Consider the following 21,193-nt stretch of genomic DNA (forward strand, 5'->3'; position numbering starts at 1 on the left):
CCACCATATCCACCACCCAAGGATCAGGAAAGATGAACCATGCAGATCCTAATATCAGCTGAGGGAAGGATGATGGCAAAGTGTAGAAGGCAAGAAGTGCAGGTTACAGCTGGCAGGGAGGGGATGGCAGAGGCTTGTTTGACAGGTGGGGTGATGCAGGCTGGGATGATACAGGGCTGAGCAGATGTTTAATCCTGCAAAGGGAGATGACACCTTAGGCAAAGCAAATTGGATTCCAGACTCCCCTTTAGCAGGGAGCCCAGTGTAGCCCCCAATTCTGATTGAATCCTCTCTCAAGAGTGTCTCTCAGTCCTTCAATTTCTGAAGCCACAGGAATTATATCTACTATGAAAGTTTTGAGTACATGTGGCATGCTGAATTTTAGGTAGGGGTCAACAGCTATGATACTGTGTAAAATTAGAAAACAGACCCACCAGGGTGTGTACACAGGTAGGCACTGAGACATGCTTTGTTTTTCAGAGGTCTGGGGATATATCGTGGAGCTAAGCCCTGCAGTGGTATGTGAACTCATTATCTGGGTGGGGCCGGGGATATTCCTCCTGGTAAAAGGCATGTCTGATGCTTTGGAGAAATGCTTAGGTGATGTCCTGTCACACACACCCGAGCTAACTCTTCATATGAGTAATGTAATCTAACTCTTCACAAGATAATACATTTGTAATCCTCTCAATAGGAAGCCCCAAGTAGGGCTTTTGGAAATAACAGGGGCCCTGTAGGACAAAGAATGAACTTACTGTTGACTGGACCTCTGGGGTTCCTTAAAACTGCCTCAGGGGCCCTAGGGAGTGACTTCAGGCCTCCATTCTCCCTTCAACCTGGGGCAGCCCTACTTTTCTATGCTTTCTCTTCACAGCAGACAGTAAAAACTAAATTGCCTACAGAGATGAGGCAGGTAACATCAAGGGAAGAAGTAATCTCATCAGGATTGCTTTGAACTGGAAGAGGATTCTCTGTGGGCCAAGGAAAGCTGCTACTGAGCTCTAGCCAACTGTTAACCCGTGCTGTCAGATCTTATTTTCAGAGTCTAGCAATCTTTGTGTAATCGCCCCATATTTAAATGGTCAGCAACTAATTTGGGAAAAAAAGAACAAAACAAAACCCAAACCCAACCTGAGTGTGAAAGTATGTCTGGGGGCTGGCAGTGAGATTTAGGTTGTCCAGCCCTGTGACATAGTTCAGCCTGTACTTAAAAATCCTGGGATAGTAGGGACATAAGTTCTGCAAAATATATCAAATCAACAAAAGATACCAAATGATAAAAAAAACAAAATTTTTTTAAAATCCTGGAATGTGGCTGGGCATGGTGGCTCATAACTGTAATCCCAGCACTTTGGGAGGCGGAGGTGGGTGGATCACCTGTCAGGAGACCAGCCTGGCCAACATGGCGAAACCCTGTCTCCACTCAAAGTACAAAACTTAGCCAGGCGTGGTGGTGTGCGCCTGTAATCCCAGTTACTTGCGAGGCTGAGTCAGGAGAATTGCTTGAACCTGAGAGGTGGAGGTTGCAGTGAGCCGAGATCACACCACTGCACTCCAGCCTGGGCAACAAGAGTGAAACTCTGTCTCAAAAGTTGATCAATCAATCAATCCTGGGATGGGGAACTCTTTACTTTCCAAGCCAGCCCCTTTTTTTTTTTTTTTTTTTTTTTTTTTGAGACGGAGTCTCGCTGTGTCTCCCAGGCTGGAGTGCAGTGGCGTGATCTCGGCTCACTGCAAGCTCCGCCTCCCGGGTTCACGCCATTCTCCCGCCTCAGCCTCCCAAGTAGCTGAGACTACAGGCGCCCGCCACCATGCCCGGCTAGTTTTTTGTATTTTTAGTAGAGACGGGGTTTCACCATGTTAGCCAGGATAGTCTCGATCTCCTGACCTCGTGATCCACCCGCCTCGGCCTCCCAAAGTGCTGGGATTACAGGCTTGAGCCACCGCGCCCGGCCAGCCAGCCCCTTATATGAAATGAAGAACTGTCATGTCTCAGTCCCAGGCATTAATCAGGCACCTGCTGCATAACATGCATTTCCTACGAGGTGATTTAGGCAGTGGTGCAGACTGAATGAAATGGGATGAACCTGGTTCTGGGTAAAGCATGTTGGATCCTAAGTGTTTCCTTGGTATCAGGCTCTTTAGGCCTGATGACGTATAGTCTGGGTTGCTTATTTGCACTGAGTAACCCTTCTTCCAAATGCTGTCACTACCAGAAGGCTCCTAGTCTATAAATTGTTAATGCCCAATGACCTGGCTAAGTATGCCCCCAGGTTGTCTTCTCTTGCATCATTAGCTCTAGGTTGATCATTTTCAGCCTAGAGAGTTCTGGGAAGGCAGATCTGCCAGGGCCTCAGAAACTTGGGGAAGTAAGACTCATGATCACCCAATTACTCTTGCCCCGTTTTGTTCCTGGTCAACAAAAGTCCACTACAAATTATAGAGACCCTAGGCGTTGTCCTCCCAGATACAAATTTCTAGCTCATGGAATGAAGGTGCTGGGGGTGCTCTGATGGGGGTTGAAGGTACTGATGCTCTGGATCTTGTAGTAAGCCCCTTTTTCAGATACCAGAATGATTCTGTCCGAAGCAAAGGTTTTCATATCTTCTGAGAAAAGCAGATGTGCAAAGACCCCCACACCAATTGCTGCCTCCCTAGTCCACGGAGCACAGCTTGGAGAGGACAGGCAGGATGAATAGTGATTAAAAAAGAAAACACAAAACCCGAATTTATTGAAAGTAGGTACCAGCTCTGATTAGAACAATCAGCTCAAAGACACCATTACTCAGAACAATATATACAAAAATCTCAGGGAAAGGAGAATAAAAGAACTTAAAAGAATACAACTTGAATAGGACTGTTTTACTAAAATGGTCGTGTTGCAAAACAACAGATACCACAAAGAGCCCTACATGAGAAAGTCATGTGCCCTCAAGCCTGGGGGTGAGGACTCTAGTTCTCAAATTCTTAGAACACAGCTCATCATTCTCCAGGACAGAGAGGCTGGCTGGAGAATGAGGACCTCACTGCTGGCTGTTTAACAAAGTCCATGCCCCAGGCACAGGCACACATGGAATGAGGCCACCAAGCAAGTCACACCTGCCCCCTGTCCCCATAAGCCCCATAGGAGAGAAGTGCTCTCTGAAGTCTACTGACTTGGCAGCGACCACTGGACCATGGATAGCTTAGAGACAGTTATTCTGTGGCCAATGACATAAAACCCCCAGAATCTAAGCCCTACAATTCCCTTATCCAAATTTCCACTAACTAGGGAGGTAGAAGAGCAAGACATGGAAGTTGCCTCCAAACCAGTATTTGGTTTTCAGTAAACAGGGATAAACATAAAACACTGTTCCACAAGCAGGCTTCAGAACTACTGGGCACAGCAGGTGAAAGATCCCAAAGTCCCATTTAGCACCTCCCGAAGGAGGAGGAGAAGGAGGGCTGGTAGGGGAGATGTGATGAGTGCCAGAGGGGAGATGGGCATGTTCCCTACCAAGGTCCCTGCTGCCAACTATCCTACTCTGCTGATCTGTACAGTTCCCCTACCTTCGGGACCTACCCTCTCATGGCCCAGAGCTCACTTATCTCAGCCTAAACCTCCCAGTCTCAAGCACAGAGAGCAGAAATACCAGATGCAGAGGTTCTCTGGGTAGGGGTGGTGGACGCAGTCTTCCTGAGAACTGCGCCCCCTCAACTGCAGGCAGGGCAGGGCAGGGCGAAGAGGATGTCGAGTTGCAGGAGGCAGAAGGCAGCAGCTCAGAGGGCAGGGAGGATTCAGCTGGGAGACTGATGGGAAGCTTCTACGGCATGGCCCCAGCAAGCAGTGACTGGGGTCAGCTGGGATGGGAGGGTGAACAGACAGCTCTACCTAACTGGTGTGGGAACAGCATGTCTGAATTCCTGAAGTCCCCTAGAGGAACACGGCTCCTTGCTCTGGAACTTCACACTCAAACAATAAGCCTGAAGGGAAGAAGTCTCTTCAGGGTCCCAGAAGTGCCCATTAAAAGTCCATCCTGTCAACTTTGGCGTCTCATTTGTGGGTCCGTATGCTGCTGCAGATTTGGGCGAGACGATTCTAGAAAGAAAAGGAGAGAGATCATTGTAGAAGATGTCACTTGGCAGGCTTGCCCCTTGGCCTCCCACAGTCAGCCTGAGCACAGGTCTGACTGAGCCTCAGCTCCTCCATTCTCTATCCGTATCACACATGAATTCACCTTTTTGAACCTGTTTCTCATCTGAACAAGGGAGTAAAATAACAACTCAAGTGAGATAGTAAAGGTATCATAGGAGATTATTTGAGAAGAACATTGCAATAGGTCTAGCTAGAGGATGACAGTCACAAGATTTGGGTGGCTAGGTGTGTGTGGGATCTCAGCACTGGGCCTATGTTCAGAAAGACAGGTTTGGGAAACCAGCCCCACCTTGTCTCATTCCTTGGATGTACCCTTCAGACCCCACAGAAGGGTGAGGGTAAGGTTGCCATGTTTACACTAAGTGCTCCATCCACCACCCAAGATGATGGCTGACTGGACCAAGGAGGTTCATCCCTGGCTGAGCCAATTAAATTCCTTCTCTTGATAATTTACTTTACTTTTAGAGCTGAGGTCTTTCTCTGTCACCCAGGCTGGAGTGCAGCAGCACGATTATGGGTCACTGCAGCCTTGAACTCATGGGCTCAAACAATTTCTCTCACCTGAGCCTCCTGAACTGCAGGAATTACAGGTGTGCGCCACTGTGCCTGGCCCTCTTGAGAATTTAAACCAAGACAAGAAATTGAATAGTTGAGAAATGGAGCAATAAAGTTAGGGTTGGAGGTGTGGTTACTCAAAGCCACATGCAAAACAATGTTAAGTAAGCACGGAACCTGGAGCCTGTGGAGAAGGTTATCTGCTGAGAGGGAGGAATGAAGATGTGTGAGAGAAATGAGCACACAGGCCTCAGCTGATGGCCCCACCACTCCAGAGGCTTGGCCATTCAGCTCGCTCTTCGATTCTGTAAGATTCCTGATAACAAGCTCCGACCCTCATTCTTGAGCTATTCTAGGTTTCAGTTCCTGGTGGCCAATAGTGACCTAACATAACCCTAGCACTAACTGCCTGAATGAGGCAGAATTTTGATTTTGCAGTGGAACTTCTGTGGCAGGCACCCTGGGATTGAACAAAACTCAACATCAGTTGAGGAACAGAATTGCTGCTATCTAAGTAGGGTAAGTGTCAAACTCTCTTGGGGGAAGAAAGACAACACAAATTTAAGTAGAAAGTATTAGCCCAGGACCAAAAGACAATCCTAAACAAAGGTAGCCCAAGAAAGCTACTGGAGGCATCCTATGTGTGGAGACGAATATGAGACTTACGGAGAGCTTCTTAATGTTTCCCAAGGCCTCTGGATCCAGCTGGGCAATATTGTGCCTCTGCAAGTCACTGGCCAGTAATCGAAGGCTCTGTATAGAGACGGGAGTGGGTTAAACTGGCCATGGCCCTTAGGGCAGGAACTCCCATCCAGCAGTGTGCCCCAAAGGATCCCCCTGATATCCTGCACTTAGTGGTGGGGAATGGCTGGGATGGAGAAGTGGCAAGACAGGCAGGAAGTATATGAGCCCTAAGGAGACAATGACTTCAGCAGCGCTATCACTGGGGAGGAGGCTGGATTACCTGGGCACAAAAGGCATGTACATTATCTAAGAAATGCCCTGCAGAGTATGTCTGAAACAAACCATCCTCCCCTCACAAGGGCTGAGGTCAGCAGCTCGCTCCATGAAGCCAGAGACACTAAGCTTAGCCTGTTTCAGAATCCCTTAAAGTTATACAAAGCTGAAGGCACAGCTCATGCTCCCGGTTCTAGACTAAGCACATACCTCGATGGTGCCCTCCTCTGCACCACCCTTTAACATCTCTATTATTGCACATATCACAGATATCATGATTGCAAACCCATCTTGACCACTGAGCTGCTTCTCAAGGGCAGGCCCCATGTCTACTTCTTGGGCCTGTGACAATCGGGTGGGCAAATGTTAGTTGATGAACAGATGGAGGCCGGCGTGGTGGCTCGTACCTGTAATCCCAGTACTTTAGGAGTCCGTGGTGGGTGGATCACCTGAGGTCAGGAGTTCGAGACCAGCTTGACCAATATGGTGAAACACCATCTCTACTAAAAATACAAAAATTAGCCGGGTGTGGTGGCGTGTGCCTGTAGTCCCAGCTACTCAGGAGGCTGAGGCAGGAGAATCACTTGAACCTGGGAGGCGGAGGTTGCAGTGAGCCGAAATCGTGTCATTGCACTCCAGGCTGGGTGACAGAGGGAGACTCTGTCTCAAAAAAAAAAAAAAAGAAAAAAAAAAAAAAAGGGGCCGGGCGCGGTGGCTCAAGCCTGTAATCCCAGCACTTTGGGAGGCGGAGGCAGGCAGATCACGAGGTCAGGAGATTGATCCTGGCTAATACGGTGAAACCCCGTCTCCACTAAAAAATACAAAAAAACTAGCCGGGCGAGGTGGCAGGCACCTGTAGTCCCAGCTACTCGGGAGGCTGAGGCAGGAGAATGGCGTAAACCCGGGAGGCAGAGCTTGCAGTGAGCTGAGATCCGGCCACTGCACTCCAGCCTGGGTGACAGAGCGAGACTCCATCTCAAAAAAAAAAAAAAAGGCCGGGCGCGGTGGCTCATGCCTGTAATCCCAGCACTTTGGGAGGCCAAGGAGGGCGGATCACGAGGTCAAGCGATCGAGACCATCCTGTCCAACGTGGTGAAACTCCATCTCTACCAAAAATACAAAAATTAGCTGGGCATGGTGGCGTGTGCCTGTAGTAACAGCTACCTGGGAGGCTGAGGCAGGAGAATCGCTTGAACCCAGGAGGTGGAGGTTGCAGTGAGCCGAGATTGCACCACTGCACTCTGGTCTGGCGACAGAGTGAGACTCCATCTCAAAAAAACAAGAACAAAAACAAAATAAAATAAAACAAAAACAAAAAAACCCCTAGAAAAACAGATAGAACCCAGAGCTGAGCAACGATCTTTGCAGTCTGGGCCTCTAACCTGGGAGAGAAAACTGGGTTCTGAGTCCTGCAGAAATGTGGAGATCAGGACCCACGCCCTGAAAGGACTCTGAGGGTGAAGTGTGGGTGAGGGCCCAGGGAAAAGAAATGCTTGACTAAGCGGCACACTGTGGCCTGGCTTCCCTTGGAAATACTTCACCTCTCCACCGCCCACTGGCACAGTGAGGAAGATCTCTTTGCTGTCAGCAAGAGGGCTGCCATTCCCTGAGATGTTGTAAATCCGCTCTCCTGCTGCTGGAGTACGCAGGCCAGGGGTCTTGAAGACCCTAGAATGGGAAAATCTCTGTGAAGATAGCTTGGCAATTGGATGACACCAGACTCTATAGGTCATTTTAACCTCACTCTGGTCTCAAGCTGTAGTTTTCAAGTCACACATTCCTAAGAAAGCATGTTCTAAATTTAGGAAAAAAAACTGTTTTAAAGCAGTAATGACTAAACACAGCTGGAGAAAGAAGGTTGTAATTATTGAACATACATCTTGCAAACAGTCAACTCTTATCCACATAAAGTTTAGGTCCAAAGCTCCATATGGGTACCAGTCATCCATCCATCCACAAAGCCAGAAATAAGCTGGTTAATTGTTTCCAGGCATGGCTGCTTCCATCAAGAGGAATTTTTCAGAGGCAAAGGAGGATGATTTAGAGATTACATCATTATACTAATTTCTCAAGACAGTTAAAATACTGCTACCTAGTTTTCCCTAAATGCCTTTTGTTACATACTCATGTGAAAAAACAAACTGTAAAGAAAAGTGAGAATTGGCTGAGTGCAGTGGCTCACACCTGTAATCCCAGCACTTTGGGAGGCCGAGGCAGGTGGATCACCTGAGGTCAGGAGTTCGAGACCAGCCTGGCCAACATGGCAAAATCCTGTCTCTACTAAAAATACAAAAATTAGCCGGGCGTGGTGGCAGGCGCCTGTAATCTCAGCTACTCAGGAGGCTGAGACAGGAGAATCACTTGAACCTGAGAGGTGGAGGTTGCAGTAAGCCGAGATCGCACCACTGCACTCCAGCCTGGGTGACAGAGGGAGACTCCATCTCAAAAAACAAAAAAAGTGGCAATTAAAAGTAGAAAATAAATCTTCCACACTTCCCCCATACTAGAGATAACTACTTCTTGCTCTCCTCCCCAGGGGTAACCACTCTGAGTTCCTTATCTGTCCTTCCAGAAACTTTCTATGTATATAAAACCAAATGGGATCACACAGCACAATGTTCAGCAACCTGCTCGGAGATGCTCTGTGATCATGGCGCTCTTTCCCTATCAGCACACACAGATCCAGTCTTTTTTAATAGCTATACAGCATCTCCTGTTTAATCTACTAGATTCTTTGGAAGGTATTAACTTATGCTGCAACAATATCCTTGCTTATGCCAGCCTCCAAAAAAGCAGTATCAAGTTTTACTTCTACCAAGAGTGCGGAAGAGTGCCTATTTATCTTTAAAAAACTGATTTGAGGCCCGGTGTGATGGCTCGTGCTTGTAATCCCAGCACATTGGGAGGCCGAGGTGGGCGGATTGCTCGAGCCCAGGAGTTCGAGACCAGCCTGGGCAACCTGGCAAAACCCCATCTCTACAAAAAAAAAACTTAGCCGGGCACAGTGGCATGCTTGGGAGGCTAAGGTGGGAGAATCACCTGAGCCTGGGAAGTCAAGGTTGCAGTGAGCCGTGATTGTGCCACAGCTCTCCAGCCTGGGCATTAGAGAGAGACCCTGCCTCAAAATAAATATATATTTTAAAAATAAAATAAAAACCTTCTGATTTGAATCAGAAAAGGCCAAAAACATCACTTAGAGGCCTCCTAGTCATCCCAGGCAGAATATTCACCTCCCTCCCATTAAAGAATCATTTTGCCACTGAAGATGGGTGAAACTACACTTAAGGGAGAGGCATACACCAGGAAACCCAGCTGGCCACTGTCCTCTGACAAGGCACCCCAGGCCAAGGACTTGGGACTATTTTCTTTTATTTTCTTAAGACAGAGTCTCACTCTGTTGCCCAAGCTGGAGTGCAGTGGTGTGATCTTAGCTCACTGCAACCTCCACATCCTGGATTCAAGCAATTCTCCTGTTTCAGCTTCCCAGGTAGCTGGGATTACAGGTGTACACCACCATGCCCGACTAATTTTCGTATTTTTAGTAGACGTGGGGTTTCGTCATCTTGGCCAGGCTGGTCTTGAACTCCTGACCTCAAGTGATCTGCCTGCCTTGACCTCTCAAAGTGCTGGGATTACAACATGAGCTATCGTGCCTGGCCTAGGAGTATTTTCTTAGACACTCCTTCTCTGGGTAGTGCTCAATGTTGGAATCCCATCAAATCGAAGTGTTCCCCTCAATACTCACCTTGAGTCAAACCTGGGTGTCAGGCCTGGAGTTGGTTTGACCATGGACATCTCCAATCGGCCCACGGCTGGGGTAACAGTGTTAGCACGGCTTGACCTACAGGTAAGAAACGGCCATCAGGTATGCCAGCTCTCAAGTTCCACGAAGGCAGCAGCACAGGAGTGACACGTGGAGAACTGACTGTGAGATACTGCTCTGGGCGCCTCGCGCACATCGACTTACATGACCCTTCTGACAACATGGGAAGCCAGCACTGCTGCCATCCTCACACACAGATGCAGAAACTCAGGTGCATCGAGTTTTAAAAACTTGCCCAAGATCACATATCCAATTAGGATGGAGCCAAAACTTTGAACCGAAGCAGCCTGCCTCCAGAATCTGACTTTTTTTTTTTTTTTTTTGAGATGGAATCTTGCTCTGTTGCCCATGCTGGAGTGCAATGGTGCAATCTTGGCTCACTGCAACCTCTGCCTCCCGGGTTCAAGCGATTCTCCTGCCTCAGCCTCCCGAGTAGCTGGGACTATAGGCATGCACCACCACACCCAGCTAATTTTTTTTTTTTTTTTTTTTTTTTGAGACAGAGTCTCGCTCTGTCGCCCAGGCTGGAGTGTAGTGGCTGGATCTCAGCTCACTGCAAGCTTCGCCTCCCGGGTTTACGCCATTCTCCTGCCTCAGCCTCCCGAGTAGCTGGGACTACAGGCGCCCGCCACCTTGCCCAGCTAGTTTTTTGTATTTTTTAGTACAGATGGGGTTTCACCGTGTTAGCCAGGATGGTCTCGATCTCCTGACCTCGTGATCTGCCCGTCTCGGCCTCCCAAAGTGCTGGGATTACAGGCGTGAGCCACCGCGCCTGGCCTCAGAATCTGACTTTTTAATCAAGGAGACAGCCTCTTCATGTGAAGGCTCCCCCAGCTGGAATTCTGTCCTCGTGCCATGCAGCTGCTGCACTGCTCAAGAGAAATGCATTCGTTCCTCCACAGACATGCATCCCAGTGACTACTCTCCTAAGCTGCTTTATCTTCCCCCACATGGCTTATGGTAGAGTCCAGCATAATCAACTCAAGCCCATAGAGGTTCTTCACTTTGCAGGACTGGACAAAACATTTTAAGAAACCAATTATAATTAAGTGACAGTCACTCTATGACAAACTATGGGGTAGCTCTACACATGGGCTATTAAGAACTGAAACATAACAGGCAGTTCTTGCTATACTTAAAAAAAAATGGGGGCCGAGGTGGGCAGATCACCTGAGGTTGGGAGTTTGAGACCAGCCTGACCAACATGGAGAAATCCCGTTTCTACTAAAAATACAAAATTAGGCGGGTGTGGTGGTGCATGCCTATTATCCCAGCTACTCGGGAGGCTGAGGCAGGAGAATCATTTGAATCCTCAAGGCAGAGGTTGCAGTGAGCCAAGATTGCGCCATTGCACTCAAGCCTGGCCAACGAGAGTGAAACTCCGTCTCAAAAAAAAAAAGTGGGGAAGGATAGAGAATGTACATTAAAGTACTGGAGATAGTTTTGGTTTAGGCCATTTCTAGAGACCCCTCCAGCTCGGCCACTCAAGGATTTAGTGATTTTAAGCTGCATTCAAACACTAGCCACCAGAGCTTTTTTCACTGCCCCTCACTTTCTGCCATGATATATATGGCTCTCCAATAAAACACCACAATTTTAGAAATCCACTACCTTTTCCTTTTGCCTTTTCCTTGTATGGACTGAGTTCTCTTCTTGGATGGAGGACACCTTTTGACCTGCAGTCACAATCAAACGAGACTAAGGTTACAAAACACCCAGCAAAGAGGAAAGGTAAGGAGAGTAAGGAGGTTTTTTTTTTTTTTTTAAATAAAGGGTTAAGAACAAGCTTTGGATAGTTAATACTAAATATAATAAGGTGTATCTCAGAATTCAATGACTTAAAAAGTTCAGAACATAACTAATTGAATAAGGACTTCTACTGGCTTGGTTGTCAAAATAGAGGATTTTGGCCAAGATTAAAGGTAAATCTCTTTTGAATTGATTGCAGCCTGGCTTGTACCCCACTACTTTACATAAAGGGCTGCTGTGAAGGTCACTCAGGGCATCCCAGGTGCCCAATCAAAGGCAAACCCTGCAGTGCTCCCTTCCTGGGGCCTGGGACGTCCCTGGTAAGAATCACTCCTTATCTTCCATATATTCTCTCCTCCCTTGTCCTCCGTGATGGATCCGTCTTTCCTGCTTCTCTAGCTTCCTTGGCAGTCTGCCTTAGGAGCCCCTCTCTCTACCATCCCTCTAGTGTCCACTCTCAGACTCCCTCCCTTCCTGCTCTCCCAGCACAACCATCTCCACTCCCACACTGGGACAAACACCTTAAGACCTGGGAGGCAGTGAATCTCTCGATCTCTCTCTTCTCCCTGAGCTCCAGGCTGAAATTTCTGTCTAGCCTAGATGTCCTGGAAAAGTAATGAATAGTCAACATGTCATGCAATTGACATGTGCTCCCCTTACCCCCAGTCCAGCACCTCTGCTGCCTGGATCCCACACTTCACTGGATGGCAGTTGCCTTAGCTAGAAACCGTGCAGTTGTCTCTGATTCCTCCTTTTCTCCACCAACCATGCCACTTCTTTCTAAAACCTATCTCAAAACCTTCCCTTCATTTTATAGTGTCAGCATATCAGTTCAAGAATTCATAGGCTTCCAACTGGTTTCTTCATCTCCAGTTTCCCCCTCCCCCATTTACCCTGAATACTGTTCCTCTTTCCTTTCTTCTCCAGCTAGTAGTAGACTCTCACTCACCTTGAAAGGCCTGCCCATGTCCTAGTGGGGTAGGGGAGACTTGCTAGCTTCCTCTTCTGTGTTCCACACACTTTGCACACCAGCCAATTATCACTTTTGTCATTGCCATGTAAAGTAGGATCATCTCTACTGAACTGTGAGCTCTGGTGTACAACAGTGTATTTTATGCATTTGTATTTCCTTGTGATAACCCCCAGCCTCCAACCTCAGTGTCCACTTACTCTTGAAGTTTGAGGATTCTTATGTTCATTTTCTTCTTCTTCTTCCTCTTCCACTATCATTTCATCTACTTGTATTACCTTTCGTGCTGTAAGAAACAGTTTCAACAGGGTGGTGTTTCTGATGAGAATAAAGTTTTGTGCATTCACATTTCTTTTTTTTTTTTGAGACGGAGTCTCGCTCTGTCACCCAGGCTGGAGTGCAGTGGCCGGATCTCAGCTCACTGCAAGCTCCGCCTCCCGGGTTCACGCCATTCTCCTGCCTCAGCCTCCCGAGTAGCTGGGACTACAGGCGCCTGCCACCTCGCCCGGCTAAGTTTTTGTATTTTTAGTAGAGACGGGGTTTCACTGTGTTAGCCAGGATGGTCTCGATCTCCTGACCTCGTGATCCGCCCGTCTCGGCCTCCCAAAGTGCTGGGATTACAGGCTTGAGCCACCGCGCCCGGCCCACATTTCTTTTTTTTTTTTTTTTTTGAGACGGAGTCTCGCTCTGTCTCCCAGGCTGGAGTGCAGTGGCGCAATCTCGGCTCACTGCAAGCTCCGCCTCCTGGGTTCACGCCATTCTCCTGCCTCAGCCTCCCGAGTAGCTGGGACTACAGGCGCCCGCCCCTGCGCCTGGCTAATTTTTTCTATTTTTAGTAGAGACGGGGTTTCACCATGGTCTCGATCTCCTGACCTTGTGATCCACCCACCTTGGCCTCCCAAAGAGCTGGGATTACAGGCGTGAGCCACCACGCCCGGCCGAGCCCACATTTCTTATAGGAATAAAACGTATGCAATCTGAAGCTGCAATGAAGAAATGGACTAAAAATAAGGAAGACTTTTTAAGAAAGAGGGTTTAGACAAAGGAAACTAATCAGAGTGTTAAGAAACCCCATATGATGCTTTGTAGGGACAGCCCAGCATTCTGAATAATTGAGTTTGCCCTGCCCAATGTAGAGGTGCCCTGGTGTGTAGCCCCGAAATCCTGGCCATGGGTCAGGATGTTGTTATAAAAGTTGGATGCATCAAACTATCATAGCTTAATGACAGTGACATTAAATCTATGTCACAATTCATCCTGATCCGATTCCCTGCTCACTAGTTACAACCTGGTTTCCCATACAACTTTTCCTATAAGACAGTGTTTCTCAGAGTGCGGGACATGTATGTAAGATGATTTTATGCAGATAGATCATGAAATTGAGTAACTTTTTCTTTTTTTTCCTTTCCTTTCCTTTCTTTCTTTCTTTCTTTTTTTTTTTTCAGAGAAATTGCCCAGGCTGGTCTTGAACTCCTGGGCTCAAGTAACCCTCATGGCTTGGCCTCCCAAAGTGCTGGAATTACAGGTGTGAGCCACCACAGCTGGTCTGAATTGAGTAACTTTGAATTAAATGCAGAGAAAGTCATTCCTTTTTCAATTCTCTTTCAACTTTGCTGATTACACCAGGGAGCGTCTCAGTTGGTGTTACCTGTCTTTTAACTCCGCTCTAAATCTTGCCATCTATTTAACCCAGGGGAAAGTAAGCAGGCCACAATGTTTGGTTTCCAGCACAGCTTTTTCCCTTTCACTTTAGCTCACACACGGCTCTTGAGTTTGCTTAGTAGCAGTCCTGCACACAGTTAACTAAATTTCTAGTTTGAGTTGCTGTTCAGGGGGAAAAAATTAACTAAATGCACCATCCAAAAGCAAATGTTTGGATTTACAAGATTAAGAACCAGACTTTAAAGGGAAGAGGCTCTACCAACAAGGCCCTGCCTGAGCCGCCAACCAAGCAACCTGAGCCTCGGTTCTTTCTGTTCAACAAGGAATTTTGACAGGTACTCACTTTTGGCAGACTTCAGGGGTGTCTGAATAGCTTCTGCTGTTAGTTTGTTTATTTCAGTGATATCCAGGTCAGCCTGTGACAAACATAGCCAGAAAGCACCAGGCTTATTCCACCAAAATACGAGGAAAAATATTTCAAGATAAATTTTTTTAAAAACTCTTATTTGATACATAAGACTATTAAATGTTAGTGATACAATATACAATACAGCAGACTCCCATAAACCCACCACACAACCCAAGACCTAAAACATTGCCAATAACTTGCTTCTGGCTCTTTATTCATTCCTTGTTCCATTTTCTTATCTTTCTCCCAAAGGTGATGAGTCTCCTAACCCTGTCATTCCCCAGAGGTAACCATATCATTCCACTTGTTTAATCGAAAGGTATATGTGCATGTGCTCATAGATACATGCAAATGTGTGTATATGTGTGTGCACATAGATGTGCTTTTTCACAAGTGTGTACTTAAGCATTTTGTTTAGTCTTGGCTGTTTTCACCACTCTTTGTGGTTGTAGTTAGTTTTCATTTTGCTATATCATATCCCACTGTGTGATTATACCACAATGGATTTGTCCATCTTCCATCAATAGTTTCCTATTATAAACACTGCTACCTTGAACTGTCTTAAATGTGTCTGAGGTACATGTCCAAGTTTCCCCTTGGCTCTATCCTTTGGAGAGGGCATGACAGGGATTATAGGTTACATAAATATTCAGCCTTCGCATTACGCCAAATTGTTTCCCAAAGTGGTTACCCTTGTCTACAGCCCATTTGCAAACAATCCAAATTCCTAATGATCTACATCCTCTACAACACTTGGTGGGGTGTCAGGCTTACCATTTTTTTGATAAATCTACAGGGTCTCAGTAAGGTTTTCTAAGATGATCCTGGGTCCTTCAAAAAGGCTTCCAGTCACCATTCAAATTAGGTTTTCTTTCATATGGTAGTAAGTATGGACACTACAAAGAGCAGTCAAGATTCTGTCCTTTCCTTATAGAACACGTGTAAATATCAGAATTATCATTACAGGTTTGGAATGGCACAGCTTTCATTTCTGGTAGGCACTGCTTGACGTACTCAGAGAAGGATTTTGAGGCTGTCTTAGGCTTAGCAAGAAATAGTGCTGTAATAAATTACTGATGTTTGCCAGGCTTGATGGAACAGAAAGTAGGGGCATTCCTGCCAACCTTCTGCTCTAGAAACAACTGGCATGTTTTGGAGTCATCAGTAGTGGCAGGCCACTGGTCATCTACTGGGCAGGAGAGTTAACAGAGCAGGCCTGAGACTGATACACATAGAAAGGCCTATTTGCAAGCTTGGCCTTAGTTGGCATCTGGGAACTTGGATTTCAGAAAGGTTCCCACCTTTCCTTAGCAAGAATGCCTCATTGTGCCTAAACTTCATGCAAACAATATGGCTCATGCTGAACACCTACTTCCCTCTGAAAGTCTAGGATTTTGACATGTGCTAGGCAGAGGATGCCTATGTGAGCAGCCCCCAGGTAAAACTCTGGGCATTGACTCTCTAATCAGTTTTTCTGGTAGACAGCATTTCATATGTGTTGAATTAAGCATGTTCTGTGTGACTCCATAGGGAGTGGACTCCTAGAAGCCTGGTTTCCTCTGGACTTTGACAAAGGGGAAGCACTTTTCCCCTTTGTTGATTTATGCTTTGTATCCTTTCACTGCAATAAATCATCGCCATGGGTGTACTGTATGCTGAGCCCCGTGAATCCTCATAGCGAATCACCAAACTTGGAGGTGGTCTTGGGAGCCCCAGTACACTTCCCAACTAAGAGCTTTTATAGATTTTCTATCATTCCTTTCTTGAGTTTTAAATCGTATTAGTCAAGGCTAGAATTCTCTCAACTTGGTGTGGTAACAATGGCTGTCTCATCTGACATTAGAAGTTCTCATTTGCAGTTCTGTATGTCTAATTTAAAAAGAGGGAACTGCATTAGCTAGTAAGCATAATTCATCTCAGAGGTAACTAACTTTTAAAACATTAGAGCTCAGTGTGTGTAGGGGGGTGAGTAATCCCTACCTCTCTCCTATAGTATTCATCCCCAAATGCTCCAATTTTTTCCAAATTGATAATTGGCTCCTCATTAACTTTACCTTCTGAATGAAGCTGGTGGAGATCTGCTATTGTACCCTTGGTGGTCAGACTCCTTCAGACCCTGAGATTCCAAATGATTCTGATCAACTCAACAAAATATGTCAATTTTGGGGTTTACTTTGTAAATCTGATCAAGGCTACAATAAACTGACAGAAAGATACACAAATGCGTGCACACACGCATTGTTTGTATATGATTTTAGAGTGCCTAAGGACTCTGTGAAGCCCATGTATGGACTAGTTCCCAATGCTGTCTCATAAAACTTTCTGCAAGAGTAGCAATGTTCTATTTCTGTGCTCTCTGATGGAGTAGCTACTAGTCACATGTAGCTACCGAACACGTAAAATGTGGCTAGTATGTCTGAGGAAATGAATTCCTTAATTTTATTAATTGTGATTAACTGAAATAGGTACATATGCCTGGTGGCTACTGTACTGGATGGTGCAGCTTTAAATGCTCTATTTTGCATCCCCATCTTACTGCCTTCAATCCTGGCACTGATGCTGGGAGGAAGGAGATGAGAGGGGTTGGGGAGTACTGAGCATCCCAAGCAAGAGCACTGCTTCTACAGTACAACATGATGAAACAGCCTCATCATCTAGCAGGTCAGTGCATAGTGCAATGACTCAGGCGCTTAAAGGAACTTGGGCTTGAGACTTTCTACTTCTGCTGTAGAGTTCAGGACAAAGGACTGCAAGAAATTGGTCAAAAATAGAACTGCTACCCTCTGTAGGACTCAGAACTATCTGGGTCTCATGTACACAGTGTCTGGCCCAACTCTAATTTTTCAGTTGACACAAACAGATAATGTCCCTTTATGAAACCTCTTCCACAGTAAGCACCTATTAGTTGGATCTGGGGACTGGACTAGACTTAAGTAACCACTGACTGGAAAATAGGACAGGTCACTTACTGTTGCCGCCTCTTCCAGGGCCTGTTTGTTTCCTCCAAGGGCTTTAAAAAGAATGTTGTAGTTACTATTAGATTTTAACAATAAATCATCTGCCTAATAGTACCATTTATCTTTCTAAAACTGGTACAGCTCTTAGTCTAACATTCAAGGACCTTCACCATCTAATCTATTCTTTCTCCAAGTTATATCCCAAATGTGCCACTGACTCTCAGGACTTGTTGCCATGGTACTCTGTATTTCCTCTGCCTGAAATTCTCCTCCGTACTTGATAAATTTCTAACTCATCCTTCAAAACTCAGCTCAAACATCACCCCCAAAATTCTGCTTATCTTTTTAAAAAATATATTTTAAATTTTATTTATTTTTGAGACAGAGTCTTGCTTTGTCACCCAAGCTGGAGTGGAGTGGCGCCACCTTGGCCGTCTCCTGGGCTCAACTGATCCTCCACCCTCAGACTCCCAAGTAGCTGGGACTACAGGCATGCGCCACCACATTTGGCTAATTTTTGTATTTTTTGTAGAGATAGGGTTTTGCCAAGTTGTCCAGGTTTTTTTTTTTTTCAAATAGAGATGTGGTCTCCTGCTATGTTGCCCAGGCTGGTCTTGAACTCCTGGGCTCAAGTGATACTCCTGCCTTGGCCTCCCAAAGTGCTAGGATTACAGGTATGAAGCCCCACCCCATGCCCTGCCCTCTGCTTATTTTTCTTTAAAAAAAAATGTGTTTTTATTTTAATTATTTTTTTAAAGTTTAAAGATAGGGTCTTGCTATGTTGCCCAGGCTGGTCTCAAATTCCCGGGCTCAAGCAATCTACCTGCCTCGGCCTCCCAAAGTGCTGGGATTACAGGTGTGAGCCACTGTGCCTAGCCTGCTTATTTTTCTATCTCAGCAGGTTGCTGCAAAGTGTGGAGTAAGTTGCTCACCCTCATCATACCCAGTAACCACTCAGAGCTTTTTAAACAGTCCATCCTTGCCTTGGACTGAATTCCAGAGATGATATCCTTTGCTTCTGGCAAAAATTTAGCAGTCAATAGAAGTACAGTAAATGTGTGTTGAATGAAAAGGTCTTTGTGAGATTTACATGTAGAATAAAAAGTTAGGTTAGATCCTCCTGCTAGAAACCCTCACAGTATCTTGTAAAACAGTTAAGATCTCAGGCTATGAAACCAGAATACCTGGGTTCAAACAGACTATTCCACTAACTAGCTTATGAGGCCTTGAGCAAAGTATCCAATTTCTCTGTGCCTTAATCTTGTCATTTAGAAAAATAGGGATATTATTAGTTATGAAGAAAAATTAGTTAATATATGTAAAACACTTGGTACAATGCCCATCCGGCATAGAAATCACAATATGCTCCCTGACAACTACTCTATTCTATCTCCTTTGTAGTACCTATACTTTTAATTACATAATTGTATGTGGATTTTTCTAATAGCTCTTTTCTACTAACCTGTATGTTTCTGAAGGCAGAGACAATGTCTGTTTTATTCCCCAGTGCATCTTTAGCACCTAGCACTGTGACTCACACATGCTCAGTATTTGTGGAAATGAGCAAATGAATGGCTTAATATTAATAAATAAAAGGACAAGTCAAAAGGATCATTCAACGTCTAATATGTGAACAGAACATGCATTTCTATCCAGCAAGGAGACTACATGCTGGATAATTAATAATAAGGAAAACATAAAAAGGCAACCCAGCAGAAAAGTACAGCCTCCTGCATTTCTCTGGACATTTAATAAGGGAGTGGGGAAGCAGGCTGGGATTTTTCTCTGGCCAGGAAAACTGATGTGCCTTTTTTTTTTTTGAGATGGAGTTTCATTCTTGTTGCCCAGGCTGGAGTGCAATGGCGGGCTCTTGGCTCACCGCAACCTCCACCTCCCAGGTTCAAGCGATTCTCCTGCCTCAGCCTCCTGAATAGCTGGGATTAGAAGCATGCGCCACCACACCCGGCTAACTTTTTTTATTTTTAGTAGAGACAGGGTTTCTTTTTTTTTTTTTTTGTGAGATGGAGTCTCTCTCTGTCGCCCAGGATGGAGTGCAGTGGCCGGATCTCAGCTCACTGCAAGCTCCGCCTCCTGGGTTTACGCCATTCTCCTGCCTCAGCCTCCCGAGTAGCTGGGACTACAGGCACCCGCCACCACGCCCGGCTAGTTTTTTGTATTTTTTTTAGTAGAGACGGGGTTTCACCGTGTTAGCCAGGATGGTCTCGATCTCCTGACCTCCTGATCCGCCCGTCTCGGCCTCCCAAAGTGCTGGGATTACAGGCTTGAGCCACCACGCCCGGCCGAGACAGGGTTTCTCCATGTTGATCAGGCTGGTCTCGAACTCCTGACCTCAGGTGATCTGCCCGCCTCAGCCTCCCAAAGTGCTGGGATTACAGGCATGAACCACTGCGCCCAGCCTGATGTGCCCATTTTTAAGTTAGCAATTTCCATAAGCTGCATAAGGAGCTGCTTTGGGTTATTCTTTCATCTGAGCTCTGGTTAACTAACCATGTCATTTATTCATTCATTTTTAAATGGGTTGGGTAAAATATACATATTTTTTAAAAATACTATTTTCTGGCTGGGCACAGTGGCTGACTCCTGTAATCCCAGCACTTTGGGAGGCTGAGGCATGCAGATCACTTGAGGTCAGTAGTGCGAGACCAGCCTGGCCAACATGGTGAAGCCTCGTCTCTACTGAAAATACAAAAATCAGCAGGGCATAGTGGCAGGAGACCGTAATCCCAGCTACTCCGGAGGCTGAGGCAGGAGAATCACTTGAATACAGAAGGTGGAGGTTGCAGTGAGCCAAGATCGCACCACTGCACTGCACTCCAGCCTGGGTGACAGAGTGAGACTCTGTTCCAAAAAAATAAAATAAAATTCCTGATGTGTGAAAATTATGTGAAATTCACATTTCAGTGTATCCACAACTAAAATTTTATTGGAATACAGCCCATCCATGCCCATTCACTATAGCTGTTTTGGACCTGTAACAGCAGAGCTAAGTTGTCCGACAGAGACCCCTCCCACCGGCTCAAGTAGCCTAAAATATTTGCTACCTAGGCCTTCAGAGAAAAGGATGGAGACACATGACTTAGGGAAGTGAGACAGAGAGTGAAAGGGTCTGCAATTTTCCATAAGTGGTCATGTCAGATTTCATTAAAAGGTGACATCTGAGCGAGTCCTTTCTGAAGGGTGTTACCTAACCCTACGGGGCTCCCGGCCTCCGCCCAGGGAAGCTCTCCAGCTCTTACCGAAGTAGTCAAGCCAGTTCATCTGGCGCAGCGCCTTGGGGAGCCGCAGGATCTCGATGTTGTAGAGGTTATCCACCTCCTTGAGGAGGTTCTGCCTGTCTGACTCAATTTGCTTGATTCGTATTTCCACTGCGGGAGGGCAGAGCCGACAGGACACGGGTCACGGGGCGGGTGAATGTGTGCAGCTCGTGTCCCCACCCGTCAGCATCCCGCGACCGCCCCAGGAGGCCGCGACGGCCTGGCCCCTTTACCTTCACGGTCGAAGTCTTTCAGAAAGGAGGCGAGCTTCCGCCTCCGTAAGGAGTTGATCTTGGCCACCCGACTACTGCCCTTCCTAGGAGCCATGGCGCTCGGCGGAGGCTGCGGGGAGCGGCGGAGATGGGGCAGGGAGGCAAGGAACCAGGTAGGGACCAGGAGGGCGGATGGGGACCACCCGAATAAGTCGCCAGGCACGTACCTCCGGTCTCGCGACAAGGACTGAGTAAAACCTCGCTATGCCAGTGAGAGAGAGCGGCTCTACCGTCAACCGCCACCTAATTCAAACTCCACAGCCACAGGCTGACGAATGAGAAACCGCCGTCCCACAGTATCCAATCACAAGCAAGTTCCTACCTGCCCGGGGTCTCCCGCCCAATGCGCTCCCTATAGCCGGAGTGCGTCACGCGGGCGCCGCCGTCGCGGGTGCTCCTGGGAGTTGTGGTCCAGGCTTGTTTCCCCGC

General features: G+C 46.7%; 1 protein-coding gene across 2 annotated transcripts; it reads right to left on the minus strand.

Annotated features, from left to right (window-relative positions):
- Window positions 1-2,702: 2,702 nt before the first annotated feature.
- LOC105494746 (cell division cycle associated 8) lies at window positions 2,703-21,064 on the minus strand. 2 transcript variants are annotated; one of them, XM_011763512.2, is made up of 11 exons: window positions 20,932-21,064; window positions 20,726-20,834; window positions 20,475-20,603; window positions 17,230-17,270; window positions 14,195-14,267; window positions 12,390-12,475; window positions 11,082-11,146; window positions 9,393-9,488; window positions 7,189-7,315; window positions 5,357-5,443; window positions 2,703-4,078 (listed from the first exon to the last, which is right to left on the minus strand). In XM_011763512.2, exons 2-11 carry the CDS (start codon window positions 20,817-20,819, stop codon window positions 4,034-4,036), a joined length of 843 nt encoding a protein of 280 aa, XP_011761814.2. In that variant the 5' UTR covers window positions 20,820-20,834; window positions 20,932-21,064; the 3' UTR covers window positions 2,703-4,033. The 2 variants fall into 2 exon arrangements, with proteins under 2 accessions (XP_011761814.2, XP_011761812.2); XM_011763510.2 differs by having other exon boundaries at window positions 20,726-21,049.
- Window positions 21,065-21,193: the final 129 nt, after the last annotated feature.

This window comes from Macaca nemestrina, chromosome 1, assembly GCF_043159975.1.
Source record: "Macaca nemestrina isolate mMacNem1 chromosome 1, mMacNem.hap1, whole genome shotgun sequence".
Classification (NCBI taxonomy): domain Eukaryota; kingdom Metazoa; phylum Chordata; class Mammalia; order Primates; family Cercopithecidae; genus Macaca; species Macaca nemestrina.